General features: G+C 39.0%; 2 protein-coding genes across 7 annotated transcripts in view; one reads left to right on the plus strand and one right to left on the minus strand.

The window, feature by feature from the left end:
* On the plus strand, positions 1-16,665 carry LOC106167410 (uncharacterized). 4 transcript variants are annotated; one of them, XM_013546199.2, is made up of 17 exons: positions 1-620; positions 7,273-7,537; positions 7,939-8,084; positions 9,364-9,498; positions 9,822-9,962; positions 10,356-10,490; positions 10,612-10,764; positions 11,100-11,234; positions 11,616-11,750; positions 11,970-12,104; positions 12,311-12,445; positions 12,694-12,828; positions 13,210-13,344; positions 13,723-13,860; positions 14,143-14,298; positions 14,583-14,662; positions 15,013-16,665. In XM_013546199.2, the coding sequence occupies exons 1-17, from the start codon at positions 548-550 to the stop codon at positions 15,334-15,336; spliced, it is 2,556 nt and encodes an 851-aa protein (XP_013401653.2). In that variant the 5' UTR covers positions 1-547; the 3' UTR covers positions 15,337-16,665. The 4 variants fall into 4 exon arrangements, with proteins under 4 accessions (XP_013401653.2, XP_086870431.1, XP_086870432.1 ...); XM_087014305.1 differs by lacking the exon at positions 9,364-9,498; XM_087014306.1 differs by lacking the exon at positions 9,822-9,962 and having other exon boundaries at positions 2-620.
* Positions 16,585-23,468, minus strand: part of LOC106167409 (uncharacterized) — a 22,207-nt gene continuing 15,323 nt past the window's right edge. For all 3 annotated transcript variants that reach the window (XM_087014301.1, XM_087014302.1, XM_087014304.1), the window contains exons 4-8: positions 22,898-22,999; positions 22,279-22,523; positions 21,660-21,876; positions 20,602-21,408; positions 16,585-20,047 (exon numbers count right to left, since the gene is read on the minus strand). In XM_087014301.1, the coding sequence (XP_086870427.1) occupies positions 19,127-20,047; positions 20,602-21,408; positions 21,660-21,876; positions 22,279-22,523; positions 22,898-22,999 (2,292 nt within the window). In that variant the 3' untranslated portion in view covers positions 16,585-19,126. The remainder of the gene's footprint in view (positions 20,048-20,601; positions 21,409-21,659; positions 21,877-22,278; positions 22,524-22,897; positions 23,000-23,468) is intronic.

The following is a 23,468-nucleotide window of genomic DNA, read 5'->3' on the forward strand; positions in this document are numbered from 1 at the left end:
TGAGTGGCGCAGTGCTCTACCTGAGAATTCATTAGCGGTCCCTTGCTCCCACTAAATGAGGGCAAGGCACACACAGTGGTCGTTAACGGGCCTCTTATAAGGACGGCGCGTTTGTCGTGTCGGCTGCTCCAAAACAGGGTGCTGCGCATCGGTGAAACGTCTTTTGGCACCGGGCAGGGGCGAGTCACCCCCAATATAGTTTTCTTGACTTTGGTGCTCGTGAGGAAGTCTGATTTAGAATTTCCTGAACGTGCGTTAAGTCAGCTGCAATAAGCGGTACAAAAGGCAAGGACAAGTCTGAATCAACCAAACCCTGTTAAAAAGAGTCAACAGAAAATTTTCGTATTGGCATCCAGAAATTTGTTGGAGAACGAACACGCTCGGGTTGCAGCCTAGTGATTCTTCAACTTCACCGCGGATTTTTTCACTCAGCCTCAGACAAAACCTCAAACACCAATTGATCGGTTTCGACAAGGGAGCAAAAGAGGAAACAACCGTCAGACTTGGCACCAATATCAATATCTCAGGGATATTTCTGTCGACCATAATGGAGAAAGTTACTTTAATTGGACTATGTGCGTTGGTAGTGGCGTCATTCACAAGCACATCTGCGGAGCCAAGTAAGTACAGAACAACTGAGGTAGATATTAGCCAAAAAATTAAGTTTATAAATTCGTTCAGTACGATCGATGCAACTTCGTGAACCAACAATTTCACTGTATATTGCGTTGCGAAATACGCACTTTGTTATAAGGAGAGAGAGAGAGAGAGAAAGAAAGAGAGAGAGAGAGGGGATGACATTACTAGATTCCATTTAAGGTATTCTTTACATAATTCTTAAACCAAATTAAATTTACCCCAAGGAAAAATTCTCCTAGTCACGAATCATTACAAATCGTCGTTCATGTATTATAAAATTTAAAAAAAAAAAAAAAAAAAAAAAAAAACATTTTTGAGGATCCACCGTTTTTATTAGGAGATACTCAATAGAAAAGATTGTACTAATACAAAAAATATGACTTTTGGTTATTTTAAAAAGTGTACAGAATACCCCTAAATTATCAATTCGTCTTTCTGCTTTAAATACACTTGGACAAATACACTTGGACAAATGTCAGCATAAAGATGTGCATCAAATAGCATATTTCATTGACATGTAATCCTCCGGTCCTTCATTAACACAGGAATTACATAGTGTACACGGTAATTAAGGTGATGAATGCTAATCGTTTATCGTTTACATACATATCTGATGGGAAAGCCAGGCATATCAAATTTCCATCATAGCTTAATCCCTTTGAAAGTTAAGTGCACTTTTTTTAATTTCATATCTGAAACTGAAATAGCTTACAGTATATGTTTGATATTTTAATATTACATAATACAAAATAAATGTAACATATACCCTTATTACATAGATTTTGACACCGGTTTGTTGTGTGGAATGCAAGCGAGAATGGGTATATGTAGGTATTTATATGAAAAACAGTGGAAAAACCAAAGAAGTTAGCTGAAAATGGATTTCATGCTATGCAAAGGACGCTGATAAACCTATACATTAAATAGGCGTTTTGTTTCTGAACAACACCCATTTGCAACGAACGATTATTCCCTAGAGTAAAACTGATAAATAAAAACAAAACACACTTTGGCACGACAAATATGAGTTATAAGTACAACTCCAAGTGCTAATAATCCATTAGAGTTTATCTTTCTTCCTCCTGTTTAAAGCACTTCCCCTATGGGTGGGGTACATGTAGCGATAGTCATACCAGTCTAACAATATACAGTGGGGTATTGTTTTGGGGGATGACCATTACTAGCCCCAATGACGTGAGATATGTGGCGTGGATATAATAGGGGGTTGAGGTCAGATAAATTGACCGACACGTGTTTATGGTACGGTAAATCGTGGCCTATAGGTGTGGACACGCGTGTCCGATCTTCGCAAATTTCGACTGGAGATTTGAAATTCGTTCGCTACGGCTTTACTTGAATCTTGCGCACATTTGTGTGTGGGTATTTGTGCGTACGCGTGTATGTATGTGTGTGTGTGATTAGTTTTTAGTGCTGATTTTGTGTACATGTGTTGGCTCCCATATAAAGCGCACGCACGCTTGTGTGTGTTTGTTTTTGGTTACGTGCCTGCGTGCGCGTGTTTGAGAGAAAGATAATCACTGGACGAAACAATGACGACAAAAAATACAGCACCTCTCTGGTTTATTTCCCCATAGGCAACGGCTAACTGGACGTTTGTTTTATAATTCATTCTGTATATATCAATTTGACTGCCCCTTGACATGAGATGTTGTTGGTTACAGCGACCATGAACTCAACAGAAAACATCAATTACATTCCGTCTCCGTTATAATTGATCTAGACATGTTCTTATAGGAATGTCCTGGCCATCTAAATACAGCTCAGACGATGCGTGAGGCAATAAATTTCAAACGTATACACTGGCCACATGTATTTTTCCGAACTTGTCAAATAGCTTCGTGGTTCCTCTGGGTTTAAAATGTAATGCTTTCACGTATTATGGTAAGAAAATAAATAACACAAAAGTGCAGAATATTTTCTATATTTAACCGTTCGGTACTTATTGTGTATTTCTTTAGGGGATATATTGTTATATATTGCTTCGCAAATTGATTACACATATGCAGGACAATAGCGTATTATTCCAGCATTCTTGCGGTAAGGAGACGGTAAGGAAAACAACAGTGCAATGTCACGCGTGTTCTTAATGTATTTCACATATCTTCAATGCACCAAGTATAACTTTAACTAATTAAAATATTTTTATTAATGGCCATCAAATTTCATCTAATGAGTTTAATAATTTCGTTTATTTTTATAATTTTTGTACGATCCATCTTTTTTCAATTCCAAATAAACATCATTGCATGACGCGAAAGGAACAAAAATGAGAAAGGTATTTCGGTATTTTGGTGAGACACATAAACAATCACCAATTTGATAGAAAATGCCCCATCACTCTAGATACCATTACACCATTAGCCGCATACAATCAGCTAATATCTGGAAGTGCAAGATATTCAACTTCATTATTTAGTGATCTACTGGAGTGCTTAGAAGACCCCCAGTATGAAATCAAAGATAACTATACTTAAGTATAAGTGTCACGACACATTAAAATCTCTACACAGTTGTCCAAGACATCTGATTATCATACTGGAAACAATGTTAGCCACATACGTAATCAGTAAGCTAGATTCTTACTTCCCTTTATAGTGTAATTTGTAAATATGCCGGTAGAATAGTCATCGTGTTGAACGAGAAAATACAAAGAGGAAATATGGAGAAGAATAATGGTTGCGATGAACATGTGACCTCTTGTCTCCCCCCTCTCCCGTTGTACATCCGAAACCCCATGGCGTCCTGACGTGTTGGACCCATTTCACTCTCTCACTCCCTCCTTCTCAACATTAAGAATATGTGAAAAACGCATTTGATATGCCAACTCACTGCATTACTTGACAAATTATGAAGTCCTCATGTTTATGCAGATGGTGAAAGGAGAGTATTGTACCACTGGTATGTGTTAACTCTCCGGACCACCTGTATAACATGAGCGTGCTGTGTCAACCTGTCCGATGATAAATGTCCAAAGACACTGATGTGAACCTTCAGAGTTGTGTATTAGTTTTATCTACTAAATCTGAAATGAAAATTTTGTTTAACGACTTCATAATCGGCAGCGCGTACAGAGTGTGAACGAAGAATGCTTATATACACGTAGGCCTACTAAATAGCCTTTACTTGTCAACCATCCTAGCTTGATTTTGAATTTTTGAACAATAAATCTCATCTAAATTGTACTTTTAAAATTGTTACAAATTTAGGCGGCCGCTTGTGAATAAAGATATAAAATTTCTGAACTATTCTTTAAAAATAATTGGATGTAAAATTGCACAAGGAGTTCAAACGACATCATTATCTTGTCATTTATTATGGCTGTCTCATGATCATACTTTACTAAAATTTTGAAAGCGCCAGATCCATTAACCGTGCGCTTTTTGATTAGACAAAACCATTTGGTATGTTCCACTATTTCTTAGTGGATCGTTTTGGCTAGGGGGTGTCATTTCCACCCAAGGTACCAGTACACTCCGATAAGACACACAGTGTACATGCCACTTCGCTTAAGCTGCTAGAGTTGTGTTTCATAATTAATTGTATGATATTCGAATTCAGACTAGAAAGAATTTCTGAAACGATAATATCTTTTTCTGTGAAAAAAGCTATGATAAACTTTAAAAAGTTCTGAGCCAAGAGCACCATAATCTCTGTAAATTATCACAGTTATTTAGATGCAATCTAATGGGATGAAAAAGTTGATATAAATACCAGAAACACTCAAATAGCGACAGTTAACTTTAACCAAATGAAAATACAGGGTGATATACTATAATATATGCGACTAGCCACAAAGATTACGATGAGTTGCACGCTTGGAAGCCACGTTATGATAAGATTTATGACACTGATAAAACTGACATCCGTCTGCTACGAATAAACTGAGAGGTGACTGGGAATTTAGTATCAAGGAAATCATCAAACCACAGTCAGGATCCATTGTAAAGTGCACAAACCGCGATACTGAGATTCGTGACGAGAAAGTAAATATACAAACCTCAAAGAGCAGAACGCCATTTTGACAGATCATTAAAGAGCTAAATAAAGATAATCAAAATAAACAAAGAAACCAGGAATAAGTTGACGGTGAAATTTATTAACTGTTGCGGTCGATAGAAATTGAAGTAATTTAGTGTGGTGTAGTAAGCTTTGGAATGGCTGCATGTGAAAGACACGCCTGGAAAATCCTGTCGCCAAACAGGTAACGTCCGTGTATTCATTACAGCTAGTTAGTCGCGTAGACATTTCATTATTCCAATGATTTCATCCAAACTTGATAACCTATATAATTAGCACTATCGGGCAGATTATCAGTGATTTAGAAAGCATCTTATCAGGGAATGGCGCTTAGCTTTTGTGCTCTTAATGCGTGCTGTGTCACTTATTAATTTTGCGTGACTTTCGTTTAAGATCTTGATCTGAGTAAACTCTATGTCAATGGAGGTTTAAGTATAATTTTTATTGACATCTAATAAAAATGGTAATTATTCAACCTGTTTCATATGACTAAAATTGAGCCCCCCCCCTCTATCTCAGCAGCTGATATTTTTTACTAAACACAAAACAGACAATTTAATATCGCAAACTTATAAATATCTAAGCGCAAACTCTCTCTCACTCTCTCTCTCTCTCTCTCTCTCTCTCTCTCTCTCAAAAAAAAAAAAAAAAAAAAAAAAAAAAAAAAAAAAAAAAAAACCGAATTGTGCACGGACACAATCACGCTCCGCACATAGCCCTTTACCATTATTTCTCAGTATCGCGCCATTACTTTAACTTTCAACATACTGGAATGACAGAAAGTTGACTTATTTCACTACGAACATTGTAAAAGAATATGGAACACAAAAATGGATATTGGGTTCCCACAATGTGTGATCACACAATATGGCCAAGGTGATGTATGTGCCGCTTATTTTAACTGAGACACAGACGGCCAAAAGGCATACATGTTTGATGTCCAGCCTTTCACCACAGCAATAAACTCAGGAAAATATACGCATGAAAGATTTCAGTTTTGGTAGGCTTAAACGGCCTGTATTTATATGTTTATTTTAGTGTTGTAGTTAGACAGAAAAGTCCTCTGTAATTGACCGAAACGTGTTTATAGTTCGAAAACATCAAATGAATAAATTATGTACATGTACATGTACATGTATATAAATGGTAGAAATGTACTGTTAAGATATTTGGATTGACCTACAGAAGCTCCGTGTCTATCAGTGGTCATTGTCATGTGTTAAGCACGTCCAAGCCTGGACATACAGTAATGTAGGTACTTGTAGACAAACAATGCATCCATCTCCCTGTCGACCAAAATCAGCGACATCACCGGCTCGTGCAGCAATTACTACATGCGGCCTTTTATAACACTAATGGTTTAATGTTAAAAGTGGGCATTTATCATCAATTGTCTTTTTTTGTCTGAATTGTGTTTTATATCAGGGTAAAATATGAAGGACTTCTGTCAAAAGCTGTGTTAATGCTATTTTGCTTGAATCATTTTGCCTTGGAATGTTTTTATATGATTTAGAAGAATCAGCCCAGTTTTAACTTCTAAGGAGACTCGTAAAGATCTAACATTTATTCACTGTGTTCTGAAGTAGGCCAGGCTAAGACAATTTGTACCATACCCGCCTTACTTCAAAACAACAGCTCATATTTGTACCTCCTCTTAATGTTAGGCCTATATGTGAACTCTTGAAAATCAAGTCTAAAGATCAAGGTGTGAACGCCATTAGTAGTAGTTTAATACTCATCTGACGTGATAATAAAGTCATCTAGAGGACACGGGATTCTTTATGGACACCTTGTTCTATATGATGGAGTTTCCCAGGCGAAATAACGGATAATTCTGCACCTGCTTGTACAAATACTGCTCATGTTTAAGTAACCAATGATCGTCACCGCCCGGTCTTGCATTTCCGACAAAATGGCGGTCATTGCACCGTCCCGTCTTCTGCTATCGTATTTAGGTTTTTATTTAGTTAAACGTGACATGTGTGTGATCTTTGCCTATTTTTTTCAAATACTTCAACCACTAAACCAGTTGCAATTAGAGCTTGAAGTTTTTATATTACACAAACTATTGACAAAGGCCTAGCTACCTGTATTTTGATTACTTACTGAAAAATTCAGTCTATTTCAAATAAAATGGCGCTTGATTATTCAAACCATAACTGTCTAATTTCATTTTAATGCAAAAGATCCCCTCCCCCAAACACCCTTGTCCTTTGAACGCTTCAGTGTTTGAACTCATTGACCGCTTGACGTTTAAATAAGGTAATGCTTTTTGACACTTGTGGCCTTGTTCAACAGGATGTTTTACAAGATATAAAACACAGATATAAACAAGAACTAGGTTGTCGAAATCACTGATTATGTACTTGTACATGTCGAATGCGGACAGGTTTTTGGAATGAATTAATAAATGTGTAATGACGAATGTGTATATTAAAATAAAAAATAAATACAAGAATTGTGTAACGTTTACGTATTACGGACATTACTTTAAAATTAGAATACATACCTGTACAAAGTCCATGACCCAAACAACCTCTCCAAAATGGTGTTATTGCTTATTTGAAAATACACGAATTTATTTATTTATTTTAGTCCATCCCTGTCGTTTCTGGAACAACTACATCCGTGACACCGTGGACCTGTGCGTATTCTGGCAGTGCGTTCCCCATCTGAGAGACTTCAGCGCCAAGGGGGGCTGGTCGTTCCGGCCGGTCAAAATGCCCTGTGCTCCCGGCACCAGTGTTCTTCCTAGCTATAAAGACGGGAGGAAGAACATGTTCGACCCCTATATTGATGAGAATGGGAAGTTTATGAACGTCAATCCGTGCGTGGGACCTAGGATTGAAAAATGTATCAGGTAAGTGGACGCATGGACACGTACAAGCATGGAATGGAATAATCTCGAGATAGGATTTGTTTTCCCTATGATGATGAATTCAGCCTACCCTGCCCGTCACTTCCGTGAAATCCGAGTGTTAACAGTTATCATTGGTTGTCACTTGTTACATCCATTTCTTGTACAAATATTATCAGTATATCAATATAGTATACAAAACCCCGCCTTAGACAGGCGGAACCGACCCCAGCAAAAGACAAGCCATAATATCTCGTCATTAAACAAGAATGAAGCGTATTTTCTTGACTTGCCTTTTTTCGAAGGCAAGTCAAGAACTGTTCAAGTGCACCATTATGCATGTTCTGTAGAAAATAAATAAATAAATAAATAAATAAATAAATAAATAAATAAATAAACCCCAGGGTGGAGTGGACTGCCTGGACGTCGTGGGGAAGCTGCAGCGAGCCGTGTGGCCCTGGTAAGCAAGTCCGTATGAGAACGTGTCCCAAAGCCGGTGCCTGCCCCGGAGACGAAACTGAAGAACGGCCCTGCGATTTAGGACCTTGCAGTAAGTAGATGTTTGCATACTTTCTATGACAGGGCTAGTCCTCTTTAAAAAAGTTCGCTCTCATTCTATTGAAAATTGTAGGTCCGTATTATACTTGGCAAGAGCATAGTTGTTATAAGTCATATTTTTATGCACAATGGTAGCTGTACCATTATCCATCAGCTGTAAGATGTCTGTAAATACATGTATCACGATGTTCCATGCGGTAGGTACTTGTACTTTGGATGGTGAAGGTATTCCTGGTAGCGGGCTGTTATTGTCATTCCCAAAATCATCGACAGTCCCAAATAAATTGTCGAAGAATATTAATTTAATTTAATTTATAAATCGTATTCCATGTAACGGCCCTCTCATGCAAAGACGTTATCTACGATTCTATACCCACGCAATAATACTAAGTAAAAAGTCTGGGTCTAAAAGACGCTCCGTGTTGGTCTCGATTTGTAAAGTGTTAGAAAATTAAGATAAAGAAAATATTAACTTCTGTACAACCTATTCACCTGCATGGCCGCTCTGCAGGGGGTAAGGTATAGGTGGATATCAAAAACGGTTTACAAACATCTATAAGCATTCTGAGGCAGCATTTCTCGGTAATTTAATCATTATGGTGTTCTCTACAAAAAGTCACTATAGATCCCCTATGTAACGGCTCATATCATCGATACTTAAAGTACACTTTGTCATGAAAGTGGCTCGGAAACATGTTTATGAATGATGGACACGAATACACCATGGCTATCTTCCAAACAAGAAAACCTTGTTCAGGGAGATTGATGCTGTAAGGATATCATTAAGGGTGGTACGATGTACAATATGGCCGTTGTCATTTCTATGGCAGTCATACGTAATTCGCAGAGATGCCCAAAACATCAACAGCAAATGAAGACACCATGGACACTACACATACAAACTATCATGCAAGCAAAATATCTACTGAAAAAAAGTTAATCTTTATGGTCATTCATAGATCTGCTTTTGGCCAGTATCCCGCAACTTGTTTATTTCAAGAAAAAAAAAATGAGTTAATCCTCCAACAATTAAATAAAAATTGAATACTTTTTTCCTGATGATAAAAATCCCAAATAGCAAATCATACCAAATGACCATCTGACCATCTATAACATGAAATACCATTATTTTGTTATCAACCGCGCTCTCTGGCACTAAGTTTTGGATATACTTTGCAGAACAGAGGGGGTTGTTGGGCTTTTTTTGCTGTTTAAGTTTCTAACACATGTTCATGTTGATTTGTCTAACCCCGTATTTTACCTCTTGGCAGTGAGTGAGTGGAGCGTGTGGGGTATGTGCAGCGCCACCTGTGGTGGTGGGGAGAAACGCAGGACCAGAACATGTAAAGGGGACTGCTTGGGCATGTTCACGGAGGAAATTCGTGCGTGTGGGATGGAGCCATGTAGTAAGTGTGTGCTCATTATGGGAGTCAGGTACATGTACACCTTAAACATACTGTCTTGTTTCTTTGAAATCAGGGTTGCAGATTTCTGTTAAATTGGTGATTTCAGATTGGTAACTTAATCCCTTGTTGTTTTGTGAGAGGTTGGTAATTTGTTTGAGGGGAAGGAGAAAGGGTTTCTTTTCCTTTTATTTTTTTTTCAATGGAACAAGGACTTTGAGTTTATTCTTTAGATTACGTATTTGCATTATTTCACCGGTTGTTACGTCATATATGTGGATGACGTCATGAGGTGTTGGCACGTTTTCATAGTCTTTTCTTAATAGTTGGGGAGTGGGTAGCGTGGGAATCCGTTCAATGCAGCGCTCCCTGTGGTGGTGGCACTCAAACCAGAACGAGGCCATGCAGCGGATACTGCGCTGACGTGGAAACGTCTCAGACAAGGGCATGCAATACGCAACCTTGCAGTAAGTATATAGCAGCTGATCAGTCAGGTAAATGTATGTACGAACGCCAACGGGTACTGGCGTGTTCGGCAAGGCAATATGAGCTTGGCTTTCAACGCCTTTATGCTCGTGCCAATATATCACGAGTACATTGTTTGATACTGGTATACAATACACTATTGCATATGGTCTTCTGCGATGTACATTTGCAACAAGGTTCCAGCAAGACCAAATATGTTGTATTATTAAAAAAATACACTTTTTTGATGATTGAATACCAAAAAGCATACCGCATACCGTTGGAGAAAAAATTACCGTATGCTACGAACTTGCTATACTTCAATCATCAAACTTGGAATCAGTCTCCAAAAATTTGGAGCTCATGATTTATAAAAAATCTCGTTTTTTTTTCAGTTAAAGAATGGACGATATGGGGCGCTTGCAGCAGGACGTGCGGCAGCGGTAGCCAGGTCAGAACCAGGCTGTGTACTGGCAACTGTGTGGACGTGGTCACAGAGGAGACACGCCCTTGTGGACTAGCACCTTGCAGTGAGTATTTCACAGTATATACCGGGATATATTTTGGAATCTTATTAGAAATTTGAAATTTCAATATTAATTGATTTTGTTAGAACAACGGTACTAATGAAATATGTTTGCTTCTCAACAGTTGGCGAGTGGGTGGCATGGGATTCTCTGTCACTGACCCAGACATGCAGCGCCCCCTGTGGAGGAGGCTTACAAACCAGAACGAGGCCATGTGAAGGAAATTGCGCAAACGTGGAAACATCACAATCTAGACCATGTAACACACAGCCATGTCGTAAGTAGAAATTTGAAAAAAAGAAAGGAAGGAAAAATAAATTAACACAAAGTATGGTATTTTGCTTCATACATGGAGAGGGAATATACACTTTGTCTTTATGTTAGTGGCCGTAAATGCTAAATTATCGGGAAAAATCAATAAAAAGAAAAGGTTTCTCACAAATTTATCGATAAATTGTATCGTAAAGAAATGACAAGGAAGATCACTTGTGTTGAAATTAAGATAAAATAGAAGTTGAGACAAAATTAACGTGTCAATCCAACAATTCCTTTACATAAATCGACTTTTATTTCTCAAAAAGAACAGTTATACATTAATATTTCACCTTGCAGTTTTAGAATGGTCCTCTTGGGGCGTTTGCAGCAAGACATGTGGAAGCGGTAACCAGGTCAGATCACGAGTTTGCAATGGATACTGTGAGGGGAAAAGCTTACAAGAAATGCAGTCTTGTAATATGCAGCCGTGCCGTAAGTCAAAGTAGCAAACCCACTGTTGCATATTATGTTTGATTTAAAATATGTACTCCATTCAGTAAGAGGGCTATGATGACTTCCCACAGTTTATCTAATTAAACTTTATTAACCGTAAAGGTTAGAAAACAGTGTATGTTTATTATTTGGAATTTTTTTCGTCTTACCTAAGAAACGACATTAAAAATCCAAATACCTTTGATGTAATATATAACACACATAATTAAAAAACCTGGTACTTTAATCAAACATTATATGGTCTTTGAATATCGTATCTGAAATTAAAAACTTTTTTGGGGAAAATAAATGCGTACATACACAAAACATGATGGCGTTTACACAAGCACGTGCACTTCAACGTCAGAGCCTCTCTTTCAGTGGGAATGTGGAGTGTGTGGGGCTCTTGCAGTGTAACTTGTGGCGGAGGTGAGCAGATGAGATCGAGGTCGTGTGAAGGAAGATGCCAAGGGATCCAAACTCGGGAATATCAGCCATGCGCTCCACAGCCATGCAGTGAGTAACGATTAAACGAATTCTTCTTTTCAACAAAGAAGTTCTGAGTATTCATATTTTGGTTTTCCAATCAGCACGATGTATCTAATTCTCAAACATTTATTTCCAACATAATTGTTATTAAATGACTGCCGTGGCTTTTAATGTCTGATGAAGGTCTGTTTCACTTGTAAAGATTTATTAGCACATTTTTGAAACTTTTTGCTTTAACCTTTCCAGTCGGTAACTGGGCACCATGGGGTAGATGCAGTGTAAGCTGTGGTGGTGGAAAACAAATGAGATCCAGAACATGTAGTGGAAACTGTCTTGGTGTTTCCACAGAGGAAACCAGAACATGCAGTGAACAGCCTTGCAGTAAGTTTGCACTAAGGCTTGCCATAACGAAGAAATGTGAATATGTAGCATCCGCAGAAAAAGGAAGTTTTTTTTTGGCGGCATTAATACGCTAGTTTTAACACAGTTTGAGCTTTAACACAATTGTGCTAAATCTAAATGAATGTGCAAAATATGATTTAATTGTTAACTTTATTTATTTATAACACTAATTACGAACCTTTCAGTCGGTAACTGGGCACCATGGGGTAGCTGCAGTGTCAGCTGCGGAGGTGGCAGTCAGATGAGATCCAGAACATGCAGTGGAAACTGTCTTGGTGTCAGCACAAAAGAAACCAGATCATGCAGTGAACAGCCTTGCAGTAAGTTGGGGCTGGGATTTTGCCTAAATTTCGAACTGTGGGTTTGTGTCATTGTTTATGGTGCCATTTGAAATGCACGTTCCATCTGCGAAGAACATATTCACTTCCTTGTACTGGTGGAATTACACGTGTGTGTGACTACACTTAGCACGAATCTCTCCAGTGAAAATAGGCATAACATGAATGCCTAACGAGTCCACTTTGATTGTATTGAATTTATTTATTTATTTGAAATGTCAAACTTTCAGTCGGTAACTGGGCTCCGTGGGGCAGCTGCAGTGTTACCTGTGGAGGCGGCAGCCAGCGAAGAACTAGAACTTGCAGCGGAAACTGCCTCGGTGTCAGCACGGATGAAAACAGGGCCTGCAATGAGCAACCTTGTAGTAAGTTTAGACTAGCCATATGCGTACATGCACATTGCAGCTCTCAAACAATAAAAGCAATATGCCTTTTAACAAAGGTTTTTCCGATCAAATCATAGTGGATTAGCGCAGTGGACCAACTGCTGCAATTATTATCTGTACAGCCTTGTTAAATTTTCTCTCAGATGAATCAAATATTTTAAAATTGTTTTTAAATTATTGTTGCATCTGAACCTCATTTTGCTGATTATCGGGCTAGGCTCAGAAACTCTAAACTCATACCCCTCAGAGTCAATGGGACTCCATGGGGTACTTTTAGAAATAACTACACAGCAACTTGGTTTAAAATGTTAATTTTATATGTGACTTTTTGTTAATTTGAGAATTATTCTTCACCTTCAGTCAGTAATTGGGCGCCATGGGGCAGATGTAGCGTCACCTGTGGCGGCGGAAGTCAACTCAGAAGAAGAACGTGTAGTGGAAATTGTGTTGGTGTCAGCACACAAGAAACTAGAACGTGTGGCGAGCAGCCATGTAGTAAGTTCACGTCCCATAGATTTTTGGATGCACTTTTTGAATAGTAGTGAGAGACTATGATATCCGATTCGTGTATTAAATCACCCTGTTTTATGCGTTTTAAGATTTTTTCTTGAGACTTAATCTACCGTATCAATATTTTGAAGTTAACGTACTTTGCTGTGCTTAATTTTTTCCTATCATAATCTCCTCTTGATTATCATTTATATATGAGTTTTTTTAATGAATAGCGCAATAGTTACCACGGTGACTAATTTTACTCTCACTCTCGGAAACTCTACTCTTTCATACAACATACATTAGTCAATCCATTTCAATAATAAATTAATAAAATAAATACTACCCAAGTATATGTTAACAGTCAGTTTCTTTTTTTAGTAAGCGAATGGGCGTTGTGGGGCAGGTGCAGCGTGTCTTGTGGCGGAGGAATACGCATACGTGAACGGTTGTGTTCTGGCAACTGTGTGGGCGTGGTCACAACCGAGAAGGAGGCTTGTAATACAAACACGTGCCCAAGTATGTGTATATACGTTCGTAATTGTTATCATATTAATGAATTCATTATATTGGAGACATACATTTTAAAGTTCGCAAACAGTCAGTTAATTTTCTGTGTTCATAAGATTTATTAAGTTTATGTGCTAATTTACTTTTTTATATGTGCTTGTTTCTTTGTTTTCATATTTATCCTTTCATTTTTCACAACATTACACATCTAAGAGAACAGAACCTGTGAGAGGAATTATATAAGATTGTATAAACAGTATAAGATTGTCTTAACACACAACTTTATTTCAGTCTGGGCTGAGTGGTCGGAGTGGAGCCGGTGCTCAGTGAACTGTGACGGTCCGGGAGAACAGCTTCGCACGCGTACCTGCATGTACGGGGGCACCCCAGGGGTGGACTGCCCGGGCCTTGCGTCACAGACACAGATGGGCTGTAACCCACAAGCCTGTAAGTATACTACATATACATTCATATAACAACTAGGGATGCTTTGATCGGTAGAAAGGGTGGCTGGTCTTGTTGGAGTCAAAATGTAGGAGTACTCACGCCAGGCGCCATGAAATATCGCAACATTGCACCAGTATGCCCCTCGAGCACCGTAGCAGAAAATACACACAAAAAAGGCATGTTTATCCAATCCAATGAGGGTTCTGGTCATGGACCTTATATATTTGTTTATCTTATAAAAATTAATGTTGCCTCAATTGACATTCTCCGTACATTTCATTCAGGTAAATGTGAAAACATCGACTACAAGAACTTGGACACACCCGATGACGGCGATGGCGACTGGGAGATTGACATAGATAGAGTAGGTTCCCGTATTGACCTCACTCCCAACTGAGTTTTCATTTTGGCTCATATTATATGTAATTTTTGATTAAATTGTGTTTCACATAACGACGTAATTAGACTATACACAGAAGTCAATTGAAAAAAAAATCTCCTCTGTAAAAATAATCAACTTTTCCGGTTGCCCTACATGAAAATCGGACTTGATGGACTTAAGTTTTTTCAGTGCTTGTATGATGGTTCCATGTTCACTGTTATCATAATTCTATTGTCTGACACGAAATATGATATTTAAAACCGATGATTTTTTTTTGAAAAGTTCTATCTGCTTCTCGTAAGGACTGTTAATAATATCTGATGTCATTTTAGGGTTGCCCACCTGCCGACGCTGACGGAATCCCTTACGTGGCAGTTGCTATTACCTGCAGACGCGTGGACACAAAAGAGGACTGGAGTCAGTCTATCCCCAATGCTCCAATGCCCCCCAACACCGACACGCCGTTTGCCATCCCTTGCCTAGCATCCGGTACCCCAGAGACCTTCTTCCTCAAGGGTTTCGTCTGTAACCATGCCAACGCGAAGAAGGTACCCGGATGGGAAAAGAAATGCCCGGATTTTGAGGTCGCCGCTAGGTGTTGCCAGCAAAAGATGCCTTCAATGCCCAATAATTCCACTTATGTTAAGAATAGATAATTTCGTTAGATCGCTAGTGAAAGAATTAATTGTCATCGGTGCTATACACATTGCTCAAAGAAGTGAGGATCTTTTTGTTAATTACATGTACAGTAGGCCTAAAACGTCGGTTTTCCTTGAATTTTGTACTCGTGTTCTCGTAATTGTTAGTTAGAGACATATGAATTATATACGGGTAACGTCAAATTTGTTTCAGTTGTATACGGATTATTATTTTTCTCATAGTTTTTCTGAGCGCCTGCCAATTGCTCTGATATGACCAAAATAGATAGGTGCTACACGCTATATATAAGAAAACATTTTACAAAGTGGACATCTTTCATGAAAATGCCCGACAAACAAAATACCCCAGATCAAAAGAAAAAAGAAAGAAGTTAATTCTATTAAAAAGGAAATTGCATCATATGCATATTTTATGCTATTCTAGCAAAAGTCTTGGTAAACCATCAAGTCATACCTTATCCACACGTGTCTGTAAATTGTGCCAAGAAAATGTTGTGAGGGATATTACGTTTTAGTAAGTATACGATGCATACATATATTAGCGGTAGCTTCAATCGCAAATCACTATCTCCATCTCTATGTGTACATGTACAGGATATATAACGTTGGAGTACAGTGATCAGCACAAAAAAACTGGATAGAGACAGATAGTGAAAGTAAAAACAGAGAGTTGATATTCTATTTCCTTCGTTCTTTCTTTCTTTATTCATTTATTTTATTCGGCAAAATTAAAAACTATTTATTAGGTCATTTTTTCTAGTTTTCTAAAACCTGTTACTTGTATGTTTGGCTGTATTAGCTCACAATATACTCGCAAAATAAAATTGATATCATTTTCATGGCACATCACTTTATAGAACATCATGAAGACTAACCATTTTGCTGACCTTAGGTTTGATGTCAAATGTGAAATGTGATATTTTCGATAAGAAAACTATTAGTAAATGTTCAGTCCTTTCTAATGGAAAAATGCATAAGGTCTCGTTACCATTAGCTCTTTTGGTCTTTGGAGCACGTTTACTTTTTATTTCTACAATTCTATGCGGCATTAAACTATTTTACATCTACTGGGTAATTCATTTGTGTTGGTGTAAAAAATCGTCTTTTCTGTTGTTAGTCTGTTATTATTATTATAATAATAATAATTATTATTATTATTTTGGAGACAACCAATCTGTTGCCGCAATTCAACTCGATGCATATTCCAGTTTGCCCGGTCACATCCATTATAACTCATAGTCAAGATTGTATAGTTGAATCCAAAAGGTAATTTATTCAAGAATTGTATACAAACTGTTGAGCAATTAATAAATACCATCAGTTGTACGTGTTTCGCCTTTAGTCAACAAGAGACGCTTCATAAATATGGAATGCCGCAAATTTCAGTTAACACAATGTTGTGATATTCATAATGACAATTGACGGGTGACATTGTTTGTATGTCATCTAAGAACATACAATATATGACATTAGTCCGGACTAAATCTGCCACGGGCGCCGTATGATGGTACGATTTAATAAATTGTCAAGCGTTTTGGCATGACAAAATCTAGAGATTTCGTACAATTTCGCAAGGCAACAAGCCAGTCTCCGCAGAGACGCCGCACAAAAAGGGATTCGCAGGCAGTGTAGGAGCGCCGTACGGACATCGCGTGGCAAATGTAATCTAGTCTTTTGGTGGGTTTGCTATGCACCCCACATGCGGCGGGAAACACCTTGTGACAAATATGATATAAAAAGTAAAATGGGCATGTAATTATCTTATCCGATGGAAGTTTTGTCAATTTCATATCAAATATAATTCTATGAAAAATAATTAAATCGTGTGATTTCCATTCATGATCAGGTACATATTGTATATGACAATACTTGATATAATAACATGACTTAGAATCCTCTGCACCCTAAGCGCTACCATCACAACCCAATATATATACATGTTCAAAATAAAATCACATTATATAATTATGATCTTAATCAGATTACCTTTCCTTAACACGATTTACTTGTGACTAGATATCTCATCCTTTGTCGCCAAATTCCTAATTGTGACATTACGACTTTAAAAGGTTTACAAAAATAAGTTCATGTCTTATCCATACTTAGTTTATAGCTAAATTTACATTGCAATTAAATGGTCGCGTCTTTTACCTCAGAGCATGGGAAAAATAATCTCCATTTCAATTTGCATGATGGTGTTAATAACAGAGACATTGAAACGCAGGAAAAGAAACATATCACATGGAGAGGAGAGTAAATATGAGGAAGTTTTAAGACTCCTACCACACGTCGGTAAAGTTGCTCTATATCCAATTATAAATTGGGGGCAGATGAACATGGAAATGTGCAGCTGGTGCTTGACATGAATCACGATGGACATGGGAAGTGCAATAAATGAAACGATCGTGTCACTGAAAATATCTACTGAAGAATCTCTTGAAGAGGGAATGAGGTCAGCATTTAAAATCTTGTAATGTTTGTTGAACTATGACCTATGAACTATGACCTTTGAACTATGATCTTAACGTAAATGCTACAAAATAATTATAGTGCCTTAGATGCTATAATACTGCACTTTACCTGTCGTATCACAGAGCGCTTCGAAGTAATCTTGACAAAATGTGTTTAAACGAATTTACTAAAGTCTGATTTTTTGGACCTTCTATTTCATGATGCATCCATCGAAATTGGACGCTAGTCATCTCTTCACAGCATCACAATTTTCACAGTCTACCTGATTCACACGGAAAAATGAAATATCTGTATCGTAGCTTAACCGGAGACCCTTTCGTTATCATGCCAACCGCCGACGTCATATATGGAAGGCAACAGTATTAATACATGAACCGTCAAAAAATGTTGAGGCCTATGACGATTACAAGCAAACTTTAACTACGTGGAAAGAAAAGCTGAGGTCCGAACACAATGATAAGTCCTAATTCTCAAATGAAAACCATCCGAGATAGCCCTACGTCGTGAGACTTAGCGCAAAATCGAACAAGATAGCGCGAGATTTGGAGGGGGTGGGGTCAGAAATAATGGCACCCGAGCTAGTATTGCGCAACCGCGAATAAAAACTGACAAAATTTACCAAGGGATATTTTTCTATTCGTTATCTCTTGAAGCCTGTGAATTATGCACAACAGTACGTATTCATTATAAGAAGCATATTGTTTCTGTAATGCTTTTTGACGACTAAATTCCCAGCCCATAGTTTCAACATTACTGCCTATAAGGTTAGCCCCGCTTCACGCCGATTCTGACACGTTTACAGGTCTCGTATGATACACACAGCACCGACCGCCTCGTTTTGGCTTTTGGGCTTTTTTTTTTCGGATAGTTTCCATTAAAACGGGTTTCTTTATCATGTAAAATAACTTATTCTTTGTAGCTGCAGATCTTCCGCGAACTGGTATGACGGGCCTCCTCAAACCTGACATGTGTGGGTTACATCATACTAAAATCAGTATTAGGTAAAATCTGCAGCTACGTCGTTTTTTAACTATCGTGTTTTAATATTGCTATAGGAGCACCATATTTGACTTGCTTTGTACACAAAACTATATACAAACACTTCTTTGAGTGTTATTGTGTACAACAGCAATGGTCGTTAAAGCTGTTTAAAACTGCTTACCTCAAGCAACATCAGTGATTTAGTGCCATTCTTAATACTATTACTTTTCTATACTTGTAAATGCAGTTTTTTTACATTTGCATATTTTACAAATATGTCCCTTGAAAATAAGACCAAGTCAACACTGAGGTTTTCAAACTATCTGCCTGTGCGTTACTTTCGTTTGGCGATGAGCTTCTCTATCTTGTTAATAATATCATTGACAGTGGGTCTTTCCTCTTCTTTCCTAGCAACGCACGTGATGCAAGTCTTCATGAGGTTGACGTCACGTATTGTGGTTGCTATGTGATGTATAGTGTATCCAAGGCTGTACACGTCAGAAGCAGTTGACGTAACGTAGCCGTCGTGCGCTTCGGGAGCTAGATGGGGGATCGAGAGACGCTCCGCTTCACTGGAGACTGCGTATTCAAATCCTCTTTTGTATGAAGCTAAACCCAGATCAATGTATTTAAGTTCAAAATCCTCATCGTCTTTTAATACGATAAGAATATTGCTGGCCTTAAAATCGTTAAAGAGGACATCTCTGGAGTGAACTGCTTTCATTGTCTTTGCCATGTGCAAGCATATTTCCCGCCACGTTTTCTTCAATTCGGCGCTGATCGGCTGTTTTCTGTCAATCTTACTAATGGCATCCCAAAGCGTAAATCCGTCGGCGAAGTTCTCCTGTACAAGCCCCCACTCAAGCTGCGACCCGTCCGTGACGTTGGTGCGCACCATGCCAAACATCTTGAGAAACATCCCAGTGCCCCTGAGAACATTCGAGATTCTGATCTCGTGCACTTGCTGTTTATACTTCGGTGGCGTCATGATCTTCACGGCAACACTTCTCTTCTTACCTTTAGTGATGTAATTTGCGCGATATACAACTGCGTGCGTTGAGTCACCTAATTTCACGGTCCTGTTCTGGTCGCGTTCAAACGAGATCTCGGAGCGTGGGATTCTCTTGATTACCGCCGCCATGTAAGGATCTCCATCGTCTGTTACATCAGCTTTAGTGTCATAGAAAGGAGGCTCAGGTAAGTTAGGAGACGCAGGGAATATATCCCCAGTCTTTTTAACCATGGACAGCAATACCTGGTAAAAATAAACCACATAATTTGTTAACATGTAATGCATTTAACGACTTGTTACTGCTTGAAGACAGAAGTGGGTGCGCCGCAAGAAAACGCAGTATATACTCCAGTGCAGTAGACTACTGCAATCATACTGCAAACATGCCTCAAAGCTGCTTCGAGTAGGGAGCTCATTAGCATATTTGAAACATGCTTTTATCATGCTGCTAATCTACTGCATTAATGCTCCTCCTCTGTACAACCCTATGTAAATATTGAAGTAGAATTGCAGTAGGCTATACTGCATTTCTACTGCAAATATGCTCCACACCACTACTGCGTTAATGCTTCTTTGCTACTTCGATACTACTGCATTTTCGTGCGCGCGCGAATTCTTTTAGTTTTTAACATAACAATCAACGCAGATTATACATACATGTACAGTAGGATCGAGATATCATCACAAATTATCTGAACATATTGCAACTTTTTAAAATGCAAAGGGTAACCAGGACCCGCCTAGCTATGAAAACTGGACATTCACACATAGATCTGCTGTAAACCTTATCACTTTACCTTTAGCTGATCAATCACGTAATCCATGCTAGGCCTGTCTTCTGGGGCCGATTCCATACATTCCTCAGCCAAATCCTTCAGCACGAATAACTGAGCGTAGTCGTAGACCTCATACAAGGCATAGCCTAGGGAGAACACGTCAGACGCCACTGTGGTCTCCACTCCATCGTGTGCCTCGGGGGAAAGGTATTTCATGGATTCCCTCTCCTCGTCAGTAGACTCTGCGTATTCAAACCCCTGCTTGTAGGAGGTGTGTCCAACATCCACCAGAACGGGGTTCCCGTAATGGTCCTTGCCAAGCCTCTGGATGAGAATATTGTCCGTCTTGAAGTCATTAAATATAACGTCTTTGTCGTGGAACGCCTTGAGTCCTTCCGCCATCTTGAGGCAGATTGCAAGCCAGCTTTGGGCGTCGAAGTAGACCTTTTTGTATAGGAGATCCCACATGGTGAGCCCGTTCCCATAGTACTCCTGCACCAGGCCCCACTGGACTTTTTCCTTTACTGTCACTTTTGCCATGCCGTAAGTGACCGGGAACAAGTCGCTCCGGTTTATGTACTCATACATTCTTAATTCGTGAATAATTTGCTTTACACGGGGCTTTTTGAGGACTTTAACAACCACGCGCTTCTTGTCTCCGCCATCGGACGCTTTGAGATGAGCCAGATAGACGTAAGCGAATGTCCCCTTACCGACCTCCACGGGCCTTCCCCGCGTGTTCAAGATGATGGTGACGTCATTGCTGGGAATACGTGTCACGGGGGTGGTCACAAATGTGTCGTTGGTGTTGAATAATGAAGAGGAAACCTGTTCAAAACAAAATGTTGGTCAATGAATTTTGCAATTTCATTATCACTGCTGTGTTAACGTTTCTTTGATATCAGACAACTGCATGTACTTCAAATAACGTTATGGTTCCGTGAAGGTACTTACATTTTGTATGGATTCGATAAATTACAGAAATAGACTCTATTGAAAACAATTGCACCACTACATCCACCTATGGGAAACTTAATTGTTATCACAATCTGACAGGTAAGGCAGCACGTTTGTTTTACCTTACTTCTTGGCACGTTAGTCTCTGGCAGTGCCGGCGTTCTGGGGAACATCAGCGACGTCTCGCGGTCTAGCTCTTGTCCTATGCGCTTAAGACTGTTAATGATGTACTGGATGCTGGGTCTCTCCTGGGGGTCCTCCACCAAACACTCTTTGCCCAGGGGGAGCAGCTTGACCAGGTCCGTCATGTCCCCAACTTCATAGATGAAGAAACCCAGACTAAAATGGATTGATCAATGGTTATTCCAGTTAGTTAGTTCGTGGGCTTTCAAGCTTTAAACGAGTGTGAAAAGCGTGAGGGCCCCCTAGTTACAAAAGCATAGCATAGCTGCTTTCCAAAAACTAAAAAACAAAAAAGCTACAGTTTACTTGTGCTCGTGGAAAGAGGGTTGTAAAACCCCGCACGTGCCCCAACCCACCTACCTGATACGTATTGACCTGTTATAAACTTGGTGGTTTTCATCCCATGTATTTACAATTTTTCAGCGTAATTATTTTATCTGCGAAGACAATCATTCATCTCATATTAAAACCATTTCCTTTGACTACTTTATAGTATCAAAATGACGGTCCGTTACCTTGTATTACTTTCAATCAATTTACAATCAACTTTATATGTACCTAAATATATCAGATGCCACCGTGGTCTTCTCTCCGTCGTGGGCCTCTGGGGCAATAAAATCCATCTCTTTCCGCTCCTCTACGGTCGACTTGGCGAAAGCATGTCCAGTGCGATACGACGAACAGCCAACGTCAATAAGCTTCATTCTGTACCGTCCGTCCTCCTTGGCAAGTAGCATATTGTTGGACTTGAAGTCGTTGAACAGAACGTGTCTCTCGTGCAGCTTCTGCATTCCCTCTGCGGCCTGAAAGATGGAGGAATGAGAATGCGTTTGATCTCAACCAGGCACAACTATCGCAATGGGCTTGTGGTTGTTCATTATCACATTCTCATCAAACAAATGTGAAAAAAGGTTGAAACGAGTCCGTCAAGTTGAATTAGATTTGGGACCAAAGTTGATGCACCAATGATTAATTGTATTACCAGTGATAAATTACATAATTCCTTTAGCGTGAGAACAAACATTTAAATTTCTAACAAAAGACCTTGCTCATCTAAGGCGATTTATTACACCCTTAGGTCCAAAAATTTAACGACCACTCCCATTCCCTCCATACTGCCTCCCAGGGCCGCACTTCCTTTTGTGAACCCCCAACCCATAAAAGTGTTTCCACTCACGTCTAGGCAGAGCTGCAGCCAGTTGTGAGGGCTTATAACATCATAAGTGTTGCCACGACTGTGGAGGAAATCCCAAGCCGTCTCTCCATCCGCATAGTACTCCTGCAATACAGAAATTACATATCTGAATGAGTGTAGGAATTCGACTGTGGCCAAATGATATGACAGGAGTTGAGAAAAGGCCATAGCTTAGCGCCTAAGGGAAACATCGAAATTGCGCCCCTGTCTAAACATTTGACATCAATTATCTAAGATAACTTTGCAATTTATCAAACTTCATCAGATATCAGTACTTGGAATGTGGCACCGATGGCACTTGCCCCAAAACGCCATTCTCTAGGTATGCCACTTACAATAACTGTCCGTGTATTTAAATGTCAGTACAGAGAAAAAAGAATTTGGGATAGATTCACTCTTACACTTTTACCAAAATGCCACAATTATGATTTATGAAATGTAAGATTAAAAAAAAAATGACCGCCTAACTCCGAAAATCGAATCGATAGCCCCTTTCTTCTAAAAATAAAAGACCTATTAATCGCATCCCCATCGTACTATCCCTGACTAATCC

The sequence above is a fragment of the Lingula anatina genome, chromosome 5 (genome assembly GCF_051362555.1).
Source record: "Lingula anatina isolate TDL-2025a chromosome 5, LinAna3.0, whole genome shotgun sequence".
NCBI classification, from domain to species: domain Eukaryota; kingdom Metazoa; phylum Brachiopoda; class Lingulata; order Lingulida; family Lingulidae; genus Lingula; species Lingula anatina.